Below are 20,156 nucleotides of genomic sequence, written 5' to 3'. Positions count from 1 at the left end.
CGCGAAATGCCATTGATTTTAAATTAATTTTGTTTCTATTGATTGATTTCAATTTCAGCTTTCATACAATCAAGCAAGCATACAGCATTCTACTCAATTTAGTTGAATATTTGATGTCTTCTTTTTGCTTTGTAAAAACCAGATTCTGATTGAGTCGAAAATATGGAAACATTTCCAGGCCTTTGTCAGCATGCCTTTACATCCTGCACCCACGCATTTTATCTTCACTTTCGGGTCTACAATCAATGAGCGGTTCCAAACAATTCCACCGGCGAATGCAAAACCAGCGGTAAACGATCGCGTGGGCATTCACTTCCATACTTCAAACAAATTTAGCATACCATTTAATGGAATCGCACGAACGGGAAACGTCACGCTTTGCTCAACCGGTCGCACGTTAACCACCATAAGCTTCGGTGCGATGAGTTGCCTCGCGCTACGGTTTTACCGCGGTCGTTCGTCTAGCTGGCTGCGTGAGTCACGTGCCACGTGCAGCGTGAAAAATCGGCTGCAGGTTCCAACACCCCACACGAACTTTCCATCGATAGCGATAAAAGTCATGGCACTATTTTTAAAGCAAATCGTGGAAGGAATCAGAAACGCGCGTTCCGTCTATTGTACGCATAAAACACACCGCAGGCAAGCGACTGAACACGTTTTACTTTGTGCTATCAAAGAACGGGTCTAGCGATAGGGAAAAGGCCTTGGAAAGTATAAAAAAAAACACCGTTCTGATTGTTTGGTGAACTTGTTTTTATGCGGGCAGCCTTTTTTTGTACGGGTTCCGACCACGGCGGCCATTTTCTGATGCTGGTGCGGTTTGATTCGTTTGAATGGGACGCTCGTGGTTTGACCATCGACTGATGGAAAATTGATAAACCGATGATGGGTTTTCCTCTCGTTGGCACCGGATATTATGTCACAGCTATGAAGCTACCGTTGTAGGCCGTTTAGATAACGCTAGAACCCACATCGGCACCGTGAAGCGCTCAGGATGAAAGCACAGTGGTTTGTGGTTTTGCGATGGTTTTGGAACGATTAAAATGGCAAACTGACCCGTAGGAGAGCAGGTTAAACCATCGTACCGAGTGACTGAATAAAAGTCTATTTTGAGGTAAGGTTACATTATTGCATCACATAACGTGTTGCATCATGCGGTGTTGATGATTAAACCATCTATCCGTATGGATTAAATGTGCTATCATGCGATGCGATGCTGTAGAAATTGCATCACGTACATGTGGTTGAGAAGAATGGTTCGGCTTAAATGTATTTACGTCTCTCGATATAATTTCGTAGGATTGCCTTCAATTTTCACAACGACTAGAAGTATGCAATATTTGTTCAGGTAATTGATTTTCATGTGTGAAGCTATTTTGTGAACTTCCTGTACGTGGCAAATGTTATGGCCTACCTTTAGGCGCATTGGTAGCTACAGTTTAGCCTTCTCGAAGCAACCTTGTATAAAGCCACCTCATTACACGACATTCTCTTCATCACACCTAGCTATTGCATACCTTTAGGCGTATTTTCATCAACATCACCGTCTCCAACATGTTATAATCGCAATACACCTGACAAAACTACAGCAATACATTGTTCAAATGCTTGTCGAAATCACTTCAATTTTCAATAACAGAAAAATCCATCGACCACCTACGAGAAGCTGTTCAGAACGAAAGCGTAAAGCAATAACTCTCCCACCGAAAACACCGTAACATATTATCATTAAATTGATCCGAAACATGTAGAGATTCGTGCACGATGTGGGCAGGTGTAAAAGGTGTTCCCCTTTTTTCGAGGTCAGCACTGGCGTCACTGAGTAGCATGTTGCAGTTTACTGTAATCATCATCAGGTGGATATTACAATGACGTCGTTGGATGCATTTCTGCATTTTTTCTGGTCGTTGGATGCAGTTGCTGTTTCATTGTGGTAATGGTAACGGAAAGTGCTAAATTTGAGCGAATTATGCTTCAACATATTTTAATAATTGCTACATAATAATCCTAGATTATTAAATATTGAGGTAAAAATGAACAAATAAAAAGCTATGTTTATTTCTTATTCGCTCAAGCAACTTTGATCGATACAACCCTATATAAACAACGAGTTTGGTCTCTTGCCATATTAACTATTGCTTTGATTGCCATTTGGTGTATTAACCGGTTACGAACAGTGCGCATCTTCGCCATGGCACACTATAACTACCACCAGTTCAAACGACACCTTGGCAACGGTGAGTTTACGAAAATGGTGGGAACGCGCCAGTACCAGGCGAGCAGGAATCATCGATAGCTCCCGCTAGCGAAGACTCCCTCTCCCAACCAACCTCAACATGTGTACCAGCATAATGGCGACCACTGGTGTTGCCATTGCGTCATCGTTCGTAAAAATAATAAGACGCGAACCACATACGAAACGATGGCAAGCGTATAAAACACATGACCAAAAAAAAACGAAAAGAGGAATCCAATAGTCCAAAGCGTGCTCTCTTTCCCCTGTCCGGGCATGCCCGTCGTTGGTGTTTGCGTGTGCGCCTGTGTGCACCGGCGCCAGATGGGAGATGGGAGCGGGCACCGGTATGTGGGTGCGCGCCGTTATGTTGCATCCGCGTGGAGCAACCTGCCGGCGTACCGAATGCGCCGTCGTCGTACACGTTCACCGCACAGCCGAGACACGAGTACGAGTTTCGCCGGCATCGTTTCGGAATGCGCACGAGTTCCATCGCTAACAGGGCCGCAGCAATGAAGGATAACGCTCTGCCAACCGCGGGGGCCTTTTTAATGGAGGCTTGCCCAAGGCAAGCGATGGGGAGGATTGCCGCGGGGTTCGGTTTTTGGCGCCACTGTTCGCGCAGGGCCTCGTTGTCCTCGTTGACGCAAGGGGTCAATAGCCGCAGCCCGAGGTTACGTCTTTTGACACCCGAGCGATGACCTACTGTGACTAGGTGACGCCATCGTCACCTGTTGCAGTAGGCGCTGCTGGGCGAGATGCAAACCAGCAGCACACAAGGACGAACGCATTCTTTTGATGCATTTGAATGTGTGTTTCTGATGGAGCCATAGTGGAAAATAAAAAATCTCCACGGTAAGATAAAATACAAATGCCAAAGATGTACATAAACAGGGCACTTTACACAGGAAGCATTTCTTCTACAGATGCCATGCAAATGTTTCATCCTGTACATTAGAGGTTTAGAAAAAAAAAGCTTTTCCGTACGGGTGCATCCCCCCAAGAGCTTTGCTTAACCTCGCTCTTTTGTATCTGTTCTATAAATAACTTCATCGAACGGGCAGATGCCAGCCAAGCCAAACACTTCCTAGCAGCAGGAAGGACGGTAAACAGTTTCCCTGGCAAGGTCTTTTATCGGAACTCTAAATGCTGCACAGAATCTTACAAAGCGGTGTGTGGAGCATTAAAACAACAACTGCAACACACTGTCAAGAAACTTAATCTTGCAAGTGCTTTGCGCGGAAGTATCAAACAAAATGGGGTTGTTTTTCCACGTCCGGGTGTGGGCCAAAGGATGCACACAACAGAAACATAAACGCACGCTGCAATGGAAGCAACAATTTGACCTATTCTTGGGACGCTTCTGCTAGTTGGAACGCCTCGACTATGGATCCGAATGTGGAATCGTTCGCTTAGCACAACACAAAAGGTTGTGTCGGGGGAAATCGATTAGAGCAAGTTGAATGGCGTTTATGGGTTTGGTGGGTGCCGTTGGTACTGGCGTCGAGTACAGCTGTTCATAAATTTTAAAATAAATCCTCTCATAACCTGAATCTATGTTTATGTCCCGGTCGAGTGTAGCTTGGTGTGCGTTAGGGGAACGGTCTTCACTTGGACAGAGCATGTGGAAGGACGTTGTGATATGGGACAGAGGGGATGCTTCTACTTATTAAGCTCTAGCACGAACTGTGGATGATGCTTCAGAAATAGGCGGCCATCTCGTACGAATACGAGTCAGATCAAGCCTCCGCAATGTGCTGTTATTATGTGTACGTATGGCACACTTGGGAAAGAATTAGTTCATTAAGGGGTTCAGAATTTGCAGACCCGGTGGCATGTGATGCGAAATTATTTAGAAGCGAAAAGATGCGATGAAAACATCTCACACTGATGCTTTTCTGTATTTGCTGGTAATTTGTATTAAGTACACGTAAGAAAAGATTTTCTTCAGAATAAGCTGAACACCGGTACCGGCATGTAGTTGACACTACACGAAGTATTTTTGGAACATCCTTTGGCCAGAATTAAGGTTGTGCAAACAACAAATATACACTATGCAATAAAGAGCAGTTTAGCGATTGCATACTTTGAGGCGCCTCGTAGTCTAAACATAGCAAAATGAGATAATTGTTTTAATAACGTCAACAGCATCAATATTCAGAGGAAGCACATGTAAAGGATTAAAATACGTTGATTCCAAGATACTACTAGTCACGTACCAATACATCATAAATTGCATACATTTTGGCGCTTTATACTTTATACCGGAAACTGGTGTGTGGTTGAGTTGAACTTAATTCAAACTCTTATAATATGTTACACAAATTCAATTCTTAGAATATTTAAAAGTGTAACTTTGTTAGGGTAAAAATTGGTTAATTTCACTACAACGAGTGACGTGTTTCGAATTCGCAGCACGCGCCTAGAGCTCAACCTTTATCATAATCGACAATTACCATTAAACGATGCCGAACAAAGTTGCCATTATCACAAACGGCCAACCAACAGCCACCATGCAACCGAACCATATCGTTTTACGTTAATGTTAAGCTCACGTGAATCCTGACAGTACGGCATCATCACAGTCTAGCCAGCACAAGGTGCAGCACGGTCTCCATCCGGGTCTCGTTTTGCGCCCAGTGTGACCGTGCAAATAGACATGCAGCGATTTTTCTCAGTGCGAAATTTCGCAAAGTAGCTCAATCTTGCAAAAATCCCATTTCTCATTGGAGACAATTCAGCGCCTACTGAGGCTGTCAAATAATTACATCGACAAGCCGTTTTTTATATATGAACTTATCATCGCATTTCATCGAATAGCATTGCGAAATTTCGCACTGAGAAAAATCGCTGCATGTCTATTTGCACGGTGAGACAAGCCCAGGTCCATCCTGCTTATCCCGTGACGTTAAAGCCTTCGCTTAAGTGCAACTGCACACCACCGACCGGATCATCGCAGGATATACAGATTTTGCTGGCGACACACAGATTTACACCGAAAATGGACACATGCCAAGCGTGAGTGCACGTGAAACAGGCACACCCAAAAGGTCACACGTTCGATCGAACACACTGCGGGGAAGGTAATCTACGGCGGACACACGTTCGATCGAACCGTTTTGTGGAGAACGGCATCTACGGTGGGAAATATGGAGAAGAATAGGAAACAAGTGTAGCAGGCCTTCGTTGTCCCTCGATGCACTTCCGGCCAGGACTAAGACCGTCGGTTTGTGCGTTACCGCTGGTACGCTCCAAGCTCACCTTTGAACTTTATGGACCTTGCTGAACACTGTTGCGATGCTTCAGAGCAGGCACACAAGTGGATCGAATGCTTTAGGTTAGAAACGTAAAGTTCACGTTCAGAGAAGAGGAAAGTTGTCTGTAAGGTTTTGTTCGATTGGACGGAAACAATCGCACATTAGCAGATAAGGAGAAGAAGCTTTTTATACACGATATATTTCTAACGAATTTACCTGGCATATAGATATAAGTTCAAATCATAACTTGCACGTTAAAATAGTTGATATTTGAATGGTATAAATAAAACAACTGGATAATCTATTTGAAAATATCGCTTTATATATGCTAAAGTTCAAACTTCAAAATAGAACAACATAGAAAACTTTATCATAGAAAAACCACATACATCGTCGATTGGATGTGCAGAGAAATGAACAAAACAAACAAAACCTACACCGAGAAAGGCACGGGAAGCTCACGAACTAGAGAAGGCGAAAGATCAAGAAAAGATAAAAACTATTTTCCCTACCAGCTTCACCAACGCACCAGTAATGACGGCATCGAATGGCGTCAAATCGCTTAGTGAAAGTTTCCTCATTATGTCGCTGCTGAGATAGTGTGGTTGCAACTTTTGAGATCGATATTTAGTAGTTCGGAGATACTCTCCATCATAGATTAGATAATTTGCTAGAGATTATTCTACATTACTGAATGAATATATTACAAAACTCTTTTAGATGACTACTAATTTAAGACATCGTACATTACAGATTTTATAATTAATTCTACCTCTATTCAAACAAACTATCCGCTCGCTGCGAAGTTTCAAACACGCGCACGCCTTTCCGCACAGCAAACATTTGCCAACGAAGCGATGTGTGCTGTTTATCGTTCTCCTATAAATAGGCTAATTTCATGACGAAGGCTTTGGGTGGTGTTAGTGTTGCTTTGTTTTATTGCGTATAGGTGTGTACTATATTTAGCTTTATCCTATTCACCGACGTCGACCCGCACACACGCGGTCGAGAAAAAGCTCATTTTGGGTTTACCTATCATCAGGGAAATCTTTTAATAGTGTCCTGGAACTATACGGCTGTATGACGTTGCTGACGCTACTAATAAGCATCATGGCGGTCACATACGTGAGAGTAATTAAGCTCATAGACAACATTCGAGTTGAGTGTTGAAGGGCACCCACCTTGAATGGATGTGGGATGTTTGGGATAAATATTTGGAGGAGTTATAGCAAAATTTAGCAAACCTTTTAAATCAAATGTAGAAAATCCAAACGTATACAAACTCAAGAAAAAACCAATCAAACACTGTTATTATATATCAAGAATCGTTTACTTAATTCATGTTACCACCATATTCATATTCGGCTTAACTTCCTCTAACGAACGGGGGAAGTTGATCAGAGATGAAATATTCACAACCATACCTACCCATCTTCAGCCGAAACTGAAAATAAACAAAACAATCCCGTACCAATCACTACCGGCAGGGTTAGGGCTTCGTACCGGTTCACATGTAATCATGTGCGATTAGCTCAGCAGCGAAATTGCGCTTACGGTTAATAAATAAAAAAAATATATACTCAACGAAACCATGAAAGAAATATCTAGATGCTGCTTCTTCGCCCATTGTTGTTCCATTCGCCTATACCACGAAAGAGTGAAGGTGTTTTTGTTTTTTTCTTTTAAAGTAGAACGAGCTTTCTATTCACCAGATCCATTGAAGCCGTGGGAAAGTTACCACTGGGAAAAAGGCAACGCTGTGGAGTGAGAAAGTTTCCCAACAAGAAAATTAATTTTTCACAACACAAAAAACCTCCCGTGGATCGGATTTCGTTGCTGGAAGCGTGTTCCAGTCAGGGTTTTGGGTTTTGTGAAAATGAAAAAGAAAAATCCTGCTTCAAGAATATAATACACGCAAGGTGAGCCCTTTGGCGAATGATGAAAACCACCGCGAAACTGAACCGAAACCCAACCCAATCCCAACAAAGGAAGGAAATGGAAACTTTTTTCCCGACGGGGCTTTGATTGGTTTTAATACGGTGTTATTTTCCTTTCTTTTTCACCACATGCAAACGCACTCACCGGAGAAGTGTTCTGCATAATTCATGTCACCGTCGTAACGAAAGGTGAACTGAGAGTACTTCTTTTTTTTTGGCTTTCTTTGTTTGATTCCCTCTACGGTGCTTTACAAGTGGCGCACGAGACAAATGAAACAATTTAAATTCAAATTTGCAGCTTTAATGTTGCGTTAGCTCGGCACCAACACAGCATGCTTTGTGAATAATCCTAACGCCCGCTGTTACGTTTGCTGACTTGCATTTGGAGTTCACTTTGACACATAACCAATCGCGGACGAACCTAAATTCAGTACAAGTACCCACTCTGGTAGGGATAGCCTCACGGGGGAGGGTACGATTATAAAAGTCACACCTAGTCACCCGAAAATGCATCAGTTGTGTGACGTGCGTCTTCGTTTAATCCTCCCATCACCATGGCAGTATCGTTTGTTCGTTCGGTACGTGTTGACTGCTAGTGCAGCAAGTACTCTCTCTAATTCGTTCTTTTTTCTTCCTGACTTCCTGAAGTTTGTCCTGTTGGCAGTAATGTCCATCTGTTCGACCGTAACGGAGGCAGGACTGGTAGGTGCACCCTACTTAGCCGCACCTGTAACGGTTCCAGTGGCAGCGGCCTACACCATTCCATCCCAGGGTGTTCTGAGAACGGCGTACAACCAGGTAGTTGGACGCAGTTATGCACCTTCCTTCGTTCCGGTAGCGTCTTCCCTCGCCTATGCAGCAGCTCCCGTAGTAGCTCCCGTCGTAAAAGCAGTCCCAACAGTGTATGCTGCACCTCCTCAGCTTGTCGCTGGTCCTGTTCTGAAGACGGTTCGTCCCGTGGAAACTCCGCTTACCTATGCAGCTCCTACTGTTGCTGCCTTTGCACCGGCTGTCCGAGCCGTTGCAGCGCCAGCATCTGTCTTTACCCCATCAGTACTCTCCACCCGTCTCGCTCCACTGCCCGCCGTTGGTGTAGCTCCAGCACTCACTCCAGCCCTAGCTTCAACTCCAGCCGCCTCACTTCCAGGAGTGGTCGATGCCCGCAGTGCTGCTCCAGCTCCTTCAGCAACACCAGCCGCCACGGCACAACGAGCCTTCGTAACGGCATTCGGATCTCCGGCAGGAATTCAGCTCGTCGGAATTGGTTCTGCCTTCGAAGGCGCGCCAACAAACGTTGAGATAGCACGTGCTGCTCCCGGTGGACAGGGTGAGGGAACACAGCCAGAGCGATCGGCCAGTCCAGCTGCTTCTGCCTCTGGCACACCGGAAAATTTCGGTGTACAACAGCAGATACCTTTCAACGAGTACGGATTACCGGTCCCCACTGGTGCACCCGTAAATCCATAAAATGCTGCCAACCGGTTTAGTTCAGCAAACGGATACGTAAATACCTGAGATAGCTAGAATAAATTCAATGCATTTAGTTTTGAAACATGAACGTCACATGGAATGATTTGTGTTTCGCTCTCCGCTAGATGGTTCACTATTGACAGTAGATGTAGTAAAATAGGTTATTGAAGAACTTTTTCTTTAATTAAAAAAAGATCAAATTTCTCTTACATACTATTATGAACACTCCTACAAGCTCTCACCGTTGGTAACTGAGCAAAATCATCATCATGTGCTATCATGAGCAATCTTATGCCATTATATTAATTTTCCACAATTTAACACCAAATCACCAAGTATTCGACGTGGTACGATTCAGCGGAATTGCGCGTATATTTGGGCGCCCTTATGCAGAGCATAAGTGGTGGGTTTTATTTCAAAGCGCTACGTACAACCGCCATGGCGTTCTCTTTTATCCCGATTTAAGTTACCACCTACGAGCGTGCATGGTTCAGATGCTGGGAGCAGCCTGAATATTTTACACACATTTTCCACGAAGCTGATGAATCTAAAAATAAGTGTCAAACATTCACGCCGGAAAGTCAACAGCGATATCGTTTAGCCGAATCGCTTCAACCATGTCACTGGAGATGTTTAATTTGAGATATCTTAATCTTTCATCAACATGAAGTTGTTGGAGCAAAAAAAAATGTGTACCGTAAGTCTTAAAATAAAAATGTGATATAAAATAAATGCTTCATGAGATTATTTAAAAAAGAAAATTCAAAGATATAAACTCTGGAATTACCTTTAACTTGTGAAACTATACCTCATTGAGAATAAAATTACAACTCACTGGATCTTGTGAACAGCAATCTTTTGCAAACCCATTCGTTAGGTTCACTGACCCGATATCGTATAGTACAATCGGAGTGCATAATGTGCAACGAGCTTGGCGGAAATATAGTATGCGTCAACATTCCCGCCCCTAGACCATCCTCGGGGATGAGTGAGCGAAGTGTGACGCAATACGTCGAAATCTAGGGCACATGAGAAACGAACCATACCGTAAAAGACGATAAGCTCCAGAGAGTTACGCCAGCTATATCGGATTCCAATACTCGGGAGAGTGATATGAAACAAACAAACAAAAAAAACCATGGTACATCGAACATACGACATTATTCAAGAATATTGAGTGCCGTATGTGCGGTTATGTGTTTATAATCGACGATAAACATATTAAACTGGCATAAAAACATTACTACGCGATACGCGACCCACCGTGTGTTTAACTCATATTGCAGCCGCACGTTTGTTTAAGCGAGCGGTTGAAATTAGCATTCCGAGCGTGTCGCCATGATCCGGAGCAAGGTGAACAAGGGTGCAATGGTTTACCTTTCGGGGTGTAAGGTGAACGAATTACAAACACTTCATTGCGTTGTACATGCGTTCGCAATAGTACCAAGCATGCATCCGCGACCTAATCCGGGCGTGACGAAGATAACCAAATGTGGGTTCGCAATTTCGGTACATGACTGGCAGCATAACTAATGTGAGCCGTCTGTGCCTCAAGCTTCTGCCAATGGCTAGGGACGTGACGTGCTGGATATTATTTGTACAGAAGCACAACCGAATGTTGGTCCAGTTTTGTGTCCAAGGCCATGGCCTTGCTCAACATGGGCGACAAAACATATGAGATATTTTTAATCTATCGAAAATAAATCGGAAAAAATCGCTTCCGTTTCTATATTTTTAGTTATTACGCGTATCACAAATTTGATTAATTTGTCATTATTTCCAAACTCCGCTTATTCTGATAATATAACTAATATATAATTTTATACGATAATAATAATAATATAATTAATTTTTATAGAGAAATTAGATTAGATTAGGGAGGCAGCAATATTCCAAGCAGTGTATGCATAAGTCGTTAATAGCAAAAACCGTTGTTCCGTTATATTAATATTGCACTGATTGATCTACTTAATTGTAAAAAAATAAAAAGGTATATATTTATAAAATAAATTAAAGAGCCGAACAAGCAAATAAAGGAGCATAAAAAGAACTATATTTTCCACAACGATAGTTTGGCTTTTGAAATTTAGCAAATATTTGAATCGTTCGAAACACTTCCTTAGCTAGCTTTTCTTTGAAACTTTTCTACGCACCACCAGGCGTCTCCATTGGAGTCAAGCTTACACGCTCGGAAGCTTTCGGTTTGAAATGAAAAGCACCGTTTGACCGAAACCACTAGTTTTCTCGCTCTCGCACCCGGCACCAGCAACCCATCTCACGCCGCACACACACGGATAGAATGTTCTGCGCTCCGGCAAGGCGCAAAACCGGCGGCATCCAACAGCAGCGAACGGCGGTCGTCGCAGTTCAGTTGATGATCTTCCTTTCGCCCGTACGGCACTAGAGTGTTTTGACATCTATCTATTTACAACCGTATTAACACCGCACACACGCTTGGTGGAAGGAGCAACCAACTGTGTCATCGCTTCGTCTGACCGTCCTCTAGCCGCTTTCCCATCGAATCACTGCCACGCAGCGACGATTTGTTGTGTTTCCGATGGGCGCTCACGTGTAATTGTGTTTATGTGTGTTTTATGTGTGTGCGCGTATTTGTTTTGTCTCCTGCACGACGTCATTAAGAGTTCCTCGAGTGGCGTAGAACGTGTATTCTTTGTGGTATAGCGAAACAAAAAGTTTGGTTCGGTTGCTTTGCTTTCCTGCAACAAGCATTCATTCATTATTTTGTGTGTATGTGGTTCCATTTTGTTTCATTGGTACAAACGCTTACAGGGAGACTGTTTTATCGTTTCCACGAGAGAAAACAACCACACGTGCAGTGAAGAATTGCGAATTCGATGCAATATATCCGCTACAAATAAGATTCGTGCGGTAGAAACAAAACAAAAGCGAAATAAAGCGTAGTGAAACGGCCATTGAACATAGCAAAGAAATAGAAAGTGATGCTCATGAATAAATCTTAGCCTGCTGACTACAGCCGAGAACAGCCGGGACGAGCAACCGAAGACGAACGTAACGAAAGGCAACAGAAAAACCAACCTCACATAACCTTTAATCCTCAGCGGCACGACGAAACGTGCCCGAGCAGCAGGCGCGCGGTAGAAACATCAATTTATCAACCGAACCAGGTTGCTACGACCCGTTCTGCCTGTCATCGTTATCAACAAGTTGGAAAGCTGTTTTTGCGGGTGGTTCATCCGTTTGCGTTTGCTAGTCCTTTCGTCCTGGTGATTCCCCGGTGCCGGGTGGTAGGTTCACTCGGTTTCGATGTGTCTATTAGTTTGAATGACAAACATCAACACTGGATTAACTGAGGGGAGATGAGAACAAAAAGTATGTTGGTGATAATTTGGTGAAACATCGTGAGAACACGCCACACTTGCACGTATCCCACAAGTGTTGGAATTGATTTGAGCGCGCTCGGCGAAGCGTGGCAAACCGGAGAGATTGGATAACATCTGCACCGGTCGGCGATCTAAAGTGTTGCCTCGGTGGGGAAGAGTGATATTTTCGGTCTCCCCCCAACTAAACCGGCATCGAGCATACTTAATGCGTTCTTCCACCGAGCGGGCAGCATCAGCCGCAAAGTGGTAGCAATTGGACAACAATTGCAATTCGCCGTGCGAGCGGCTAAAGCGAATTGTGTTTTGACGGCAAGATTGTGATAGTGGAGCCGAGCTGTTTGTTGTGCTAAGCAAGGAAGCCAACTGCGGGTGCCATCGAGCGCTGGTGCTCGCGAACAGAATGGTATCAATCGGAAGACAAGTCAATCGAAAGAGTAAAATGAATAAGGTAAGCTGTGATGGAGGCTTAGTGGCGATTATTTTCAATTTTTACTATATTACGATAATACTTTTTTTATTGCTTTCGTGTGTGTCAATAACCACGATGAACTATTTAAAACATTTCCAATCAATAAAAAATGTAACGTCTATAATTGTGGCACAACATCCATCCGCCTCCTGTACATTAAATTCCTCACAGACATACCACCATCGAGATGACTTTTAGCGATCCTTTTTTGTGAGCGTTTTATTATGACGCACTTAGTGTGCCGTTCACAACGACCGGCATACTTGAAGTTATAATAAGGCAACGAAAAGCATTTTCTCCTGATTGCGGGTTTTTTTTGTTGCTCCCATGGTTGCCACAAAACCCTGCAAGCCAGATCGATAGGGACCGTTGAGTCCAGTAGAATAAGGATGCCCGATTATGTACGGTGGTAGAGTGTGCTCAAACTATGCCGCTATCGATCAGGAACGACCCGCAATGGAGGTACGGTTTCGTATTATTGATGCCCGTGCTTGTACAGTGTGGTACAGTTTTTTCTCACAGCACGGAATACATTTTAACGTTTTTGTTTATTTTAGTTATTTTATTTTATTTATCGATCATATTGTCAATAATTTTATATTAATAATATTATATTGTGACTTTCTAATTACTTTAGCAGAATTACTCGAAATATAAAGGACTAAAACATCGAAGTAAATATCTACATTAATTTCAACGACTATATCATTTCAGAATCGTTATTAATGTTTCATAAACTAAACATGGGAGCAGATTTGAATGTCAGAAGGATAAAAAGTCCTTTGAGGCTGGTTGGAATACAAATACGGCATCCTATAAACTTCGAATTGCCTACTTTTGGGGGCGGTTGCTTGGTAACTTGTATCAAGTCATGGGCTATGTTAACTGTTTAATTAAAGTAGACCATGACCCGTCGAATTTTTTGACACATTATCAATTGCAGTTACACCCGTTATCAATAATAAAGTAAATAAATCAAAATTACTCATTGCTTCTGCCACCATTATCGCGCACATCACTGTATCCGTTCCCAAGTGTATAGCGGCCATTATTTATTTTTTTTTCATTCTCACATAAGCTAGGGTTTTACTAGCGAGCGAATAAAAGAAAAACTTTTCAACCCTTTTTTTTACAGCCTCAATACCCAAACGGCCAGTCCCTTGGCACACATCCGGCGGTTTTCTTTTTGTGAGACAAAATACAAGCCAGTCCAAAGCGGATGTAGCAACAGTGAGTGTGCCTCCAGAGCGGTCGTGAAGATGCCTTACATTGTTATATTTTCTTTCATCTCCCCGTCGCGTTGCCTTCTCGTGGGCTTCTTTGGGTGTTTGTTGTTTTATTTGTGCTTTTGCTGGAAAGCTCCTTGGTCGTTTGCTTTCGACTTGTGTTCGGCACGTTCCAGGGAGTGCTGTTTTCATTCCGCCCAATGTTCTGAAAACCTTAATCAATGGCCCCTCGGTACTTCTGCCACCTTCCGGGAATTACCACCGATTTATGGTGAAACCTAGTCGGCGTTGTCGCTTTACTGCAAATGGTTTGCGGTTCATCTTCAGCATTTTTCTTTATTATCCGTTTACTTCAACGTCGTTCTGTTTGGCAGACAGCCCCGATTGGTATGGCCCACTCCCCCGACTACGCATTCTGTGCCGCTTTGCCACATTTCACACCTTGACTTCCAGCGTCCTCACCTTCCGCGGCTAATGTCAGTTGTTTTCTTTTCCCTCCAGGTGTGGGTTGCCTTCGCCGTGTTCGGTGCAATATCCATCCTGCCGGCAGCGTCGGGTCGCATCGTTAAGCGCAGCTACTCGGATCAAAGTGTGCGAGGCTATCTGACGGAGGTGAGCATAGTTTCATTACCTTTTATTCCACCTCGTCCTGTGCAGATGTGCGCAGTTAATATGCTTTCATTCCGCTCCGGTTGCTTCGTTATCGCGCCTTCTACGTGACGACGCGGTTTGTGCTTGTGTGTGCACAAACGGTACGGCATCCATCCACGGAACGATTCCTATACGCGCGCGGGCGTGTGTGTGTGTGTGTGTCCAGGTCCTTGGTCCGTGTCCGCGTTGGAATGTGAATCGTCGGGTACGCGGTTCACCGGCAAAGGCTGGCGGTTGGCTTGTGGGCGAAGCTTTATGGCACAAGCCGATAAAATTGAACTCAATTCAATGAAAGCAAAGCAATCTGTGGAACCTTCTGCAGACTTTTGCTATTCATACCTCACCTGTTTCTTAGGTACGGCACATGACTTATAGTCATGGTATGATTGCTTCTTTCACCGATTGTACGTCGTGATAGCGTTTCCGAGAAAACGATACATTGTCTGCATTATTGGGCCCAGCAAAGGTATGCGCTGTCGAAAAACAAATCCCTTACGATGATTGATGTTAAACGTTTACACAACAAATTGAACTAGACAAACAAATGAAATATTTTTTTACAAAGTTACACCAATAAACGCGAATAGAAAAATGAAGAGAATGCAGAGCTTGCTGCTGCAATGTGCTTGATTTCCAAGAAATAATAATTCTAATAATGTAAAAGTCGAATGAATTTTCATTAAAAAAATCCAAGCTCAGACGTTTGAGTGAAAGGACAAACGAGTAACCGTTGATGCTGTTGGGCAACGCTTTAAAATTTGCCACGCTCCGGTGAGCTGAACACGCAACGAACATGACACATGACAAACTCACAAGACGAACATTTTATTTGCGCCAAAATGTAGGCAAAATGGTTGCACGAAACATCCTATCACTTTCTAGAAACTTCTTCGACTTTAAAGGGTTTTTATCATACTTCCAAAAGGAATTTAATCACATTTTCCAATCCAAGTATAAGTATATACAATAAAGATATCAATAGACAGTACAGAGCCCCGAAAAGCTTTAATTCAAAGCGCACACAGCTATCAACATAAATCAATTAATCGGTTGAAAGTTTAAATCATTACACTTCCGAACACAAACATTTCATCGTCCGTTGGAATTTCGAGCGGTGCTTAATCTAATTGCACCTTAACTGGAGCGTCGCAATTTGAAGAAGGGATGCTTGAGAATATTTACAAGCTGGATAGACGCTGGATAGCATTCTGAGAGTTTTGAGTGTTATTAAATTAGCACAACCAGACACAACCCTTTTCCCCAGGGCCATGTACCATTCCTTTCCGCTTTTCCGCTCCTGAACATATTTTCAGTCTCTTCTTGCTTCCCGCTAGCGAAAGAATACCGGCAGAATTCGGTCGGAAAATAATTGTATTTTCATCCCGTTTTACGCTTTTCACATCCACCGCAATGGTGGTACGGCACCAACCTTTTTATCCTACACACTTTCGCTTTCTATTTTCGAAAGCTTTGCATTTTCGTTCGAGTTAATGAAAGCCGGAAAAATCATCCCATAAACAAACCAAAGGAAAGGATTGCCAACCCATGTTGGCATTCCAGCGTGCGGCAAAAGAAAATCAATTTCCTTTCCATTAATTGAGCCTCGAATGGGTTTTCCCTTTTTCTCGGAAAGTGTGTGTTTGCGTGTGTGGGTGTTGGTTTCTTCCATGCTTTGCCATACTCGTTCCAATTTCCATGAATCCTTTGAAGCATATTGTAGCTTACCTCAACCGTAAGAAACAAACGTAATATGTACCGCGACCATAGCACAAGCGGTGGCGAAAGCGGGACGCAACAGGAAATGGAATTTTAGGGTCTGGTTTGGTTTAAAAAATGGAAATTTGGCACAAAATGCCATTGCCCAAAAATCCAATAACGCCAAAAATGTCTCCCATCCCGGTTGCCGGCTCCCTTTGTGGCACTTTACAGCGGCATCATTTTTATTCGTCACTTTGCTCGCTAAGCTTATCAACGGCAACAAATACCCCGCGTGGTGAAAAGCGTGTTTAAAACGCTTTACGAATGAAAAAACCGTACATTTTCTTCTTCTAAAATTCTTAAGAACATCATGTGGATCTGGATCTGCGTGTGTGTCTTCGAAGAAAGACAAGCTGTGGGAAAGTAATGGTAATGTTTTTGTTCCAAGATCGCTACCGGATTTAAGGATTTTCACACACATTTTCACACAACACATCTACAGGCAAGAAACAATGATTTTATCAATGTTAGCGCAGCGCCGGAAGCTGCCTTTTCCGACGAAAGCAACCATCACCCTCTTCGGAAGCAGCAAACACTTGTGGCTTGTCTACCAACCGATGGTTATGTAGCGAAAGCGTAAGATAACGATCTTCTCTGCCGCCGGTTTTGAAAAACCTCAATAAAATATCCAATTATTCCCCTGTACCAAGCGCTTCCTTCGCCGCTTCCGGTGGACCTTTTTCCCAGGCCGATATCTCTCGGCCTAGATCGAATCGCTTCTAGCAGGGCAATTGAAACGATTCGTTGGAATCATGCCCGAACATCGTTGCGGGTCATGATTTTTCCTCGCGATGGTCGGGATGCTACGGCACGATACCAAAACCCTCACCACCATGGTTAAGGGTGACGCGACGCGGTTTACCCACCCAATATCCGGAGCAACCCTGGCACGTAGTAGGCAAAAGCACACGGATGTGGCTGCATCGTCCTGAGGCGAGGATAAAATAAATAAATAAATTTCCTACCATGATGTTGACGCTTTTGCCCTCCTCGGCGAAAAACAGGAGATTAATGGCTGTTAAGATGAAAATTTTGTCTCAATCCATCAAAATATTTACAAACGCACGTACGGAGAGACGGGGCAAAGGTGGGAAAGTAATTTTACCAAACTGCTCTTAGGCTTGTGTTCTTCTCCAAAGTGGTAACGTCATAACAGGGAGTGATAGTGGAACAGGAGAAAAAACACACACAGCACCATTAATTACGATGATAAATTAGGCAATGATTGTGATCGGTAGCTGCGGGTAATTCGAGTGGCTGAGTGGGAATCTGATTACAAAGAGTGGACATAAACGTGGCTTTGTACGATACTTTGGAACATCATCGAGTGGTCGTGATCCGAGTTGCCGTACGTCCGATAAAGTTATCCACTTAAGCCATACTGGTCGGTATGCGGTGGACGTTAAACTTTCATAGACATTTTACGTGGTACTTGTCCCGCTGGTCGTTAGTTTGCCGATAGTCTAGAGAGTACTCTGAACCAGACGAAGAGTTGACTCCTGTCTCATTATGAAACTTGTTCAGTTAAGCGAGCTGGTCGCTTATGATGGTTACAGTACGAGGGACTAGCTATGCTCTTATGTAACCTTTTATGGCAGATATTAATAATATATACCGTAGCCGCTTACTATTAGGAATCGTATACGATTAGGTTCGCTTTCTACGAAGAGCCAAGAAGAGAATCTGAGAACCGGACGATGTAACACGAACAAGTTGATAAAACGGGGAAAAGCTTAAACATCGTTAGCTTTTATGTACCATGTACTGTGTCTATCAACCCGGATAATCAAATCAAATAGTTGTAGTGGTTCGAATCTCTGTTCAAAATCTCCCGAACAACATGCCTTTGCTTCCAGATCAAAGTAAAGGTACAAATCATTGCATACATTTAGGCGCTACTGAAAGGCACGTCTCCGGCTTTTAAAGCACAACCTTTTAACGCACAACACATTACTACACTCTGCAACTAACCTGCTGCTGGTGACAAATTCAATTTGTCCCCATGTTTGATGCAATCGCAAAATGAAATGCCAAAAATTTCACCTCATTATAAAGCTATCCTTCTCTCCACCATCAACAACAGCACCAACAGCAGCAATGTCGACCCAAACTTTTGCCCCCTGGAAAATTCTGAGGTGAACGTTGTTCATCACAAAGTTATGACAACGGTTCAGTGAAGCGTGCAAAACAGCAGCGTCTGCTCAGACGGGCTTTTCGGAGCAACCTGCGGCACAAAACTTTGCTGCTCCCGAACCGGTTAGACATCCCGGACGGTCCCTTTTTGCCGAAACCCTATCCAAGCATCAGTTCAACGCGAAGAAAACCCTACCCCAGTTACAGCTAGCGGAACACGGCATCCCACTCAAGTGTCGCGCCCATGAACGCGAATGAATCATTTATTGGACTTAATTAACCCGACATGATTCACGGGACAGTTGATGGGCTGTTCTTCCTTTGGCCGAGTTTTTCGAGAACCTTTTGCGAAGTGGAAAACTTTCCGTTACGACGTGTCAATAAACCACCACTACCACGCTTCCCATTGCCCGGCACGTTCGCCCTCGGCCGAAACTTTCAATCCGGTTAGCTTAACTATCCGGAAAATTTATTACCTTCTTCCCACCCCTGCATTACGTACCTTCACCGTCCGGCTGGTTCGTCCGTCTTTCGGTGGGAGCTTTCGCAGAAAAGAGAACATCTAACGAATGTTTGCATACCTGCAGGAGTCAAGTGCCTTAACGTTTCGCGATATTTCTTTTTTGTTTCTATTCCCCGCTGTAGCGCACCTGCTGGTGGAATGAGGTTTGCAAGGAGGAATTCCAGCAGCTGTTCCGATGCCGTTGTCCTCAGTGGTCGTACTGCAGGTGAGTGTTGCTCGTGCCACACATTGCTTGCCAACTTTTATCGCAATGCAGCACAACACGTGGCCCATCCGAAGCACGCTTTAGAGCAGGTTTTTTGCTTGTTAAAATTTGTACATTCCCCTTTTGTTGCTAACTATCTTCCGCGTTCTTCCGCTTTGTTTTGCTCCATTCTACACTAGATCACCTGGCCGGTACTACAACGCGTACTGCTCCATGACGAACACGGGCTACATCTGGACGCAACCCACGTGGGATTGGGAGACGACCTAACCACAGAACTGGACGAGTGTCACTCGGTGTGAAAGCACGGTCCATTCCGCATTTGTGGAGCAACGCACATCACCAACGTGTACATCATAACGATGAAGGTTTACAAAGGAAGTAGGGCGAAGCGTTAAGCATATCGTTGTTAACCCAAATTACGTTAATTAATTCGTTCATTAAACCATGTTGAATAACTTGTTTCGTAACGTTAAGTTGCTTCCTGGCGGTACTGCAATTAGCAGTTGCTCAATTTAGTGCGGTTGATATGAATCATTACACTGCAATGTGAAGCACATCGTTTGAAAGCAGATGATTATAAACAGTGTATTAGTGTCTTTCTTTATCATTTAATGATTATGCATTTGACGTGTAATACCTTTTTTGTCCCTAATAATGGGTTTTTTTGTAAAGCGAAATCAAAACGCCGGAAAGTATGCAACCCCGATACACTTCTAGTGCTTTTCCTCATTTACGAGATACTAGGCGCCTCCATTGTAACAACGGGTGACAAGATCGAAACTTGAATTACACTAATCTACTTTAAACATACTTTTTTAAATGGGTACGCTTTTTTCTTCAAACAAATGAATCATTATTATACAGTGTGAACGTTTCAAACGATCATCCATTTGGAAAACAAAACCAAAAAAACAATGTCGAACCAAAAG

General features: G+C 43.5%; 2 protein-coding genes across 2 annotated transcripts; both read left to right on the top strand.

Annotated features, from left to right (window-relative positions):
• Positions 1-7,981: 7,981 nt before the first annotated feature.
• On the top strand, positions 7,982-8,894 carry LOC128305320 (calphotin-like). Its single transcript, XM_053042708.1, has 2 exons — positions 7,982-8,005; positions 8,076-8,894. Exons 1-2 carry the CDS (start codon positions 7,982-7,984, stop codon positions 8,892-8,894), a joined length of 843 nt encoding a protein of 280 aa, XP_052898668.1.
• Positions 8,895-12,400: 3,506 nt separating this feature from the next.
• Positions 12,401-19,818, top strand: LOC128303508 (uncharacterized). Its single transcript, XM_053040486.1, has 4 exons — positions 12,401-12,707; positions 14,456-14,566; positions 19,142-19,224; positions 19,404-19,818. The coding sequence occupies exons 1-4, from the start codon at positions 12,660-12,662 to the stop codon at positions 19,492-19,494; spliced, it is 333 nt and encodes a 110-aa protein (XP_052896446.1). The 5' UTR covers positions 12,401-12,659; the 3' UTR covers positions 19,495-19,818.
• The last annotated feature ends 338 nt before the right edge of the window (positions 19,819-20,156 follow it).

This window comes from Anopheles moucheti, chromosome 3 (genome assembly GCF_943734755.1).
Source record: "Anopheles moucheti chromosome 3, idAnoMoucSN_F20_07, whole genome shotgun sequence".
Classification (NCBI taxonomy): Eukaryota; Metazoa; Arthropoda; class Insecta; order Diptera; family Culicidae; genus Anopheles; species Anopheles moucheti.
This window is presented reverse-complemented; position numbering and strand designations above follow the sequence as displayed.

Bases quoted from the DNA above. Each gene is read 5' to 3' on its own strand.
- LOC128305320 (XM_053042708.1), top strand. From the start codon at position 7,982: ATGGCAGTATCGTTTGTTCGTTCG. The intron at 8,006-8,075 runs GTACGTGTTGAC...GACTTCCTGAAG, and splicing joins CAGTATCGTTTGTTCGTTCG to TTTGTCCTGTTGGCAGTAAT.
- LOC128303508 (XM_053040486.1), top strand. From the start codon at position 12,660: ATGGTATCAATCGGAAGACAAGTCAATCGAAAGAGTAAAATGAATAAG. The intron at 12,708-14,455 runs GTAAGCTGTGAT...TTTTCCCTCCAG, and splicing joins GAAAGAGTAAAATGAATAAG to GTGTGGGTTGCCTTCGCCGT. The intron at 19,225-19,403 runs GTGAGTGTTGCT...ATTCTACACTAG, and splicing joins CCTCAGTGGTCGTACTGCAG to ATCACCTGGCCGGTACTACA.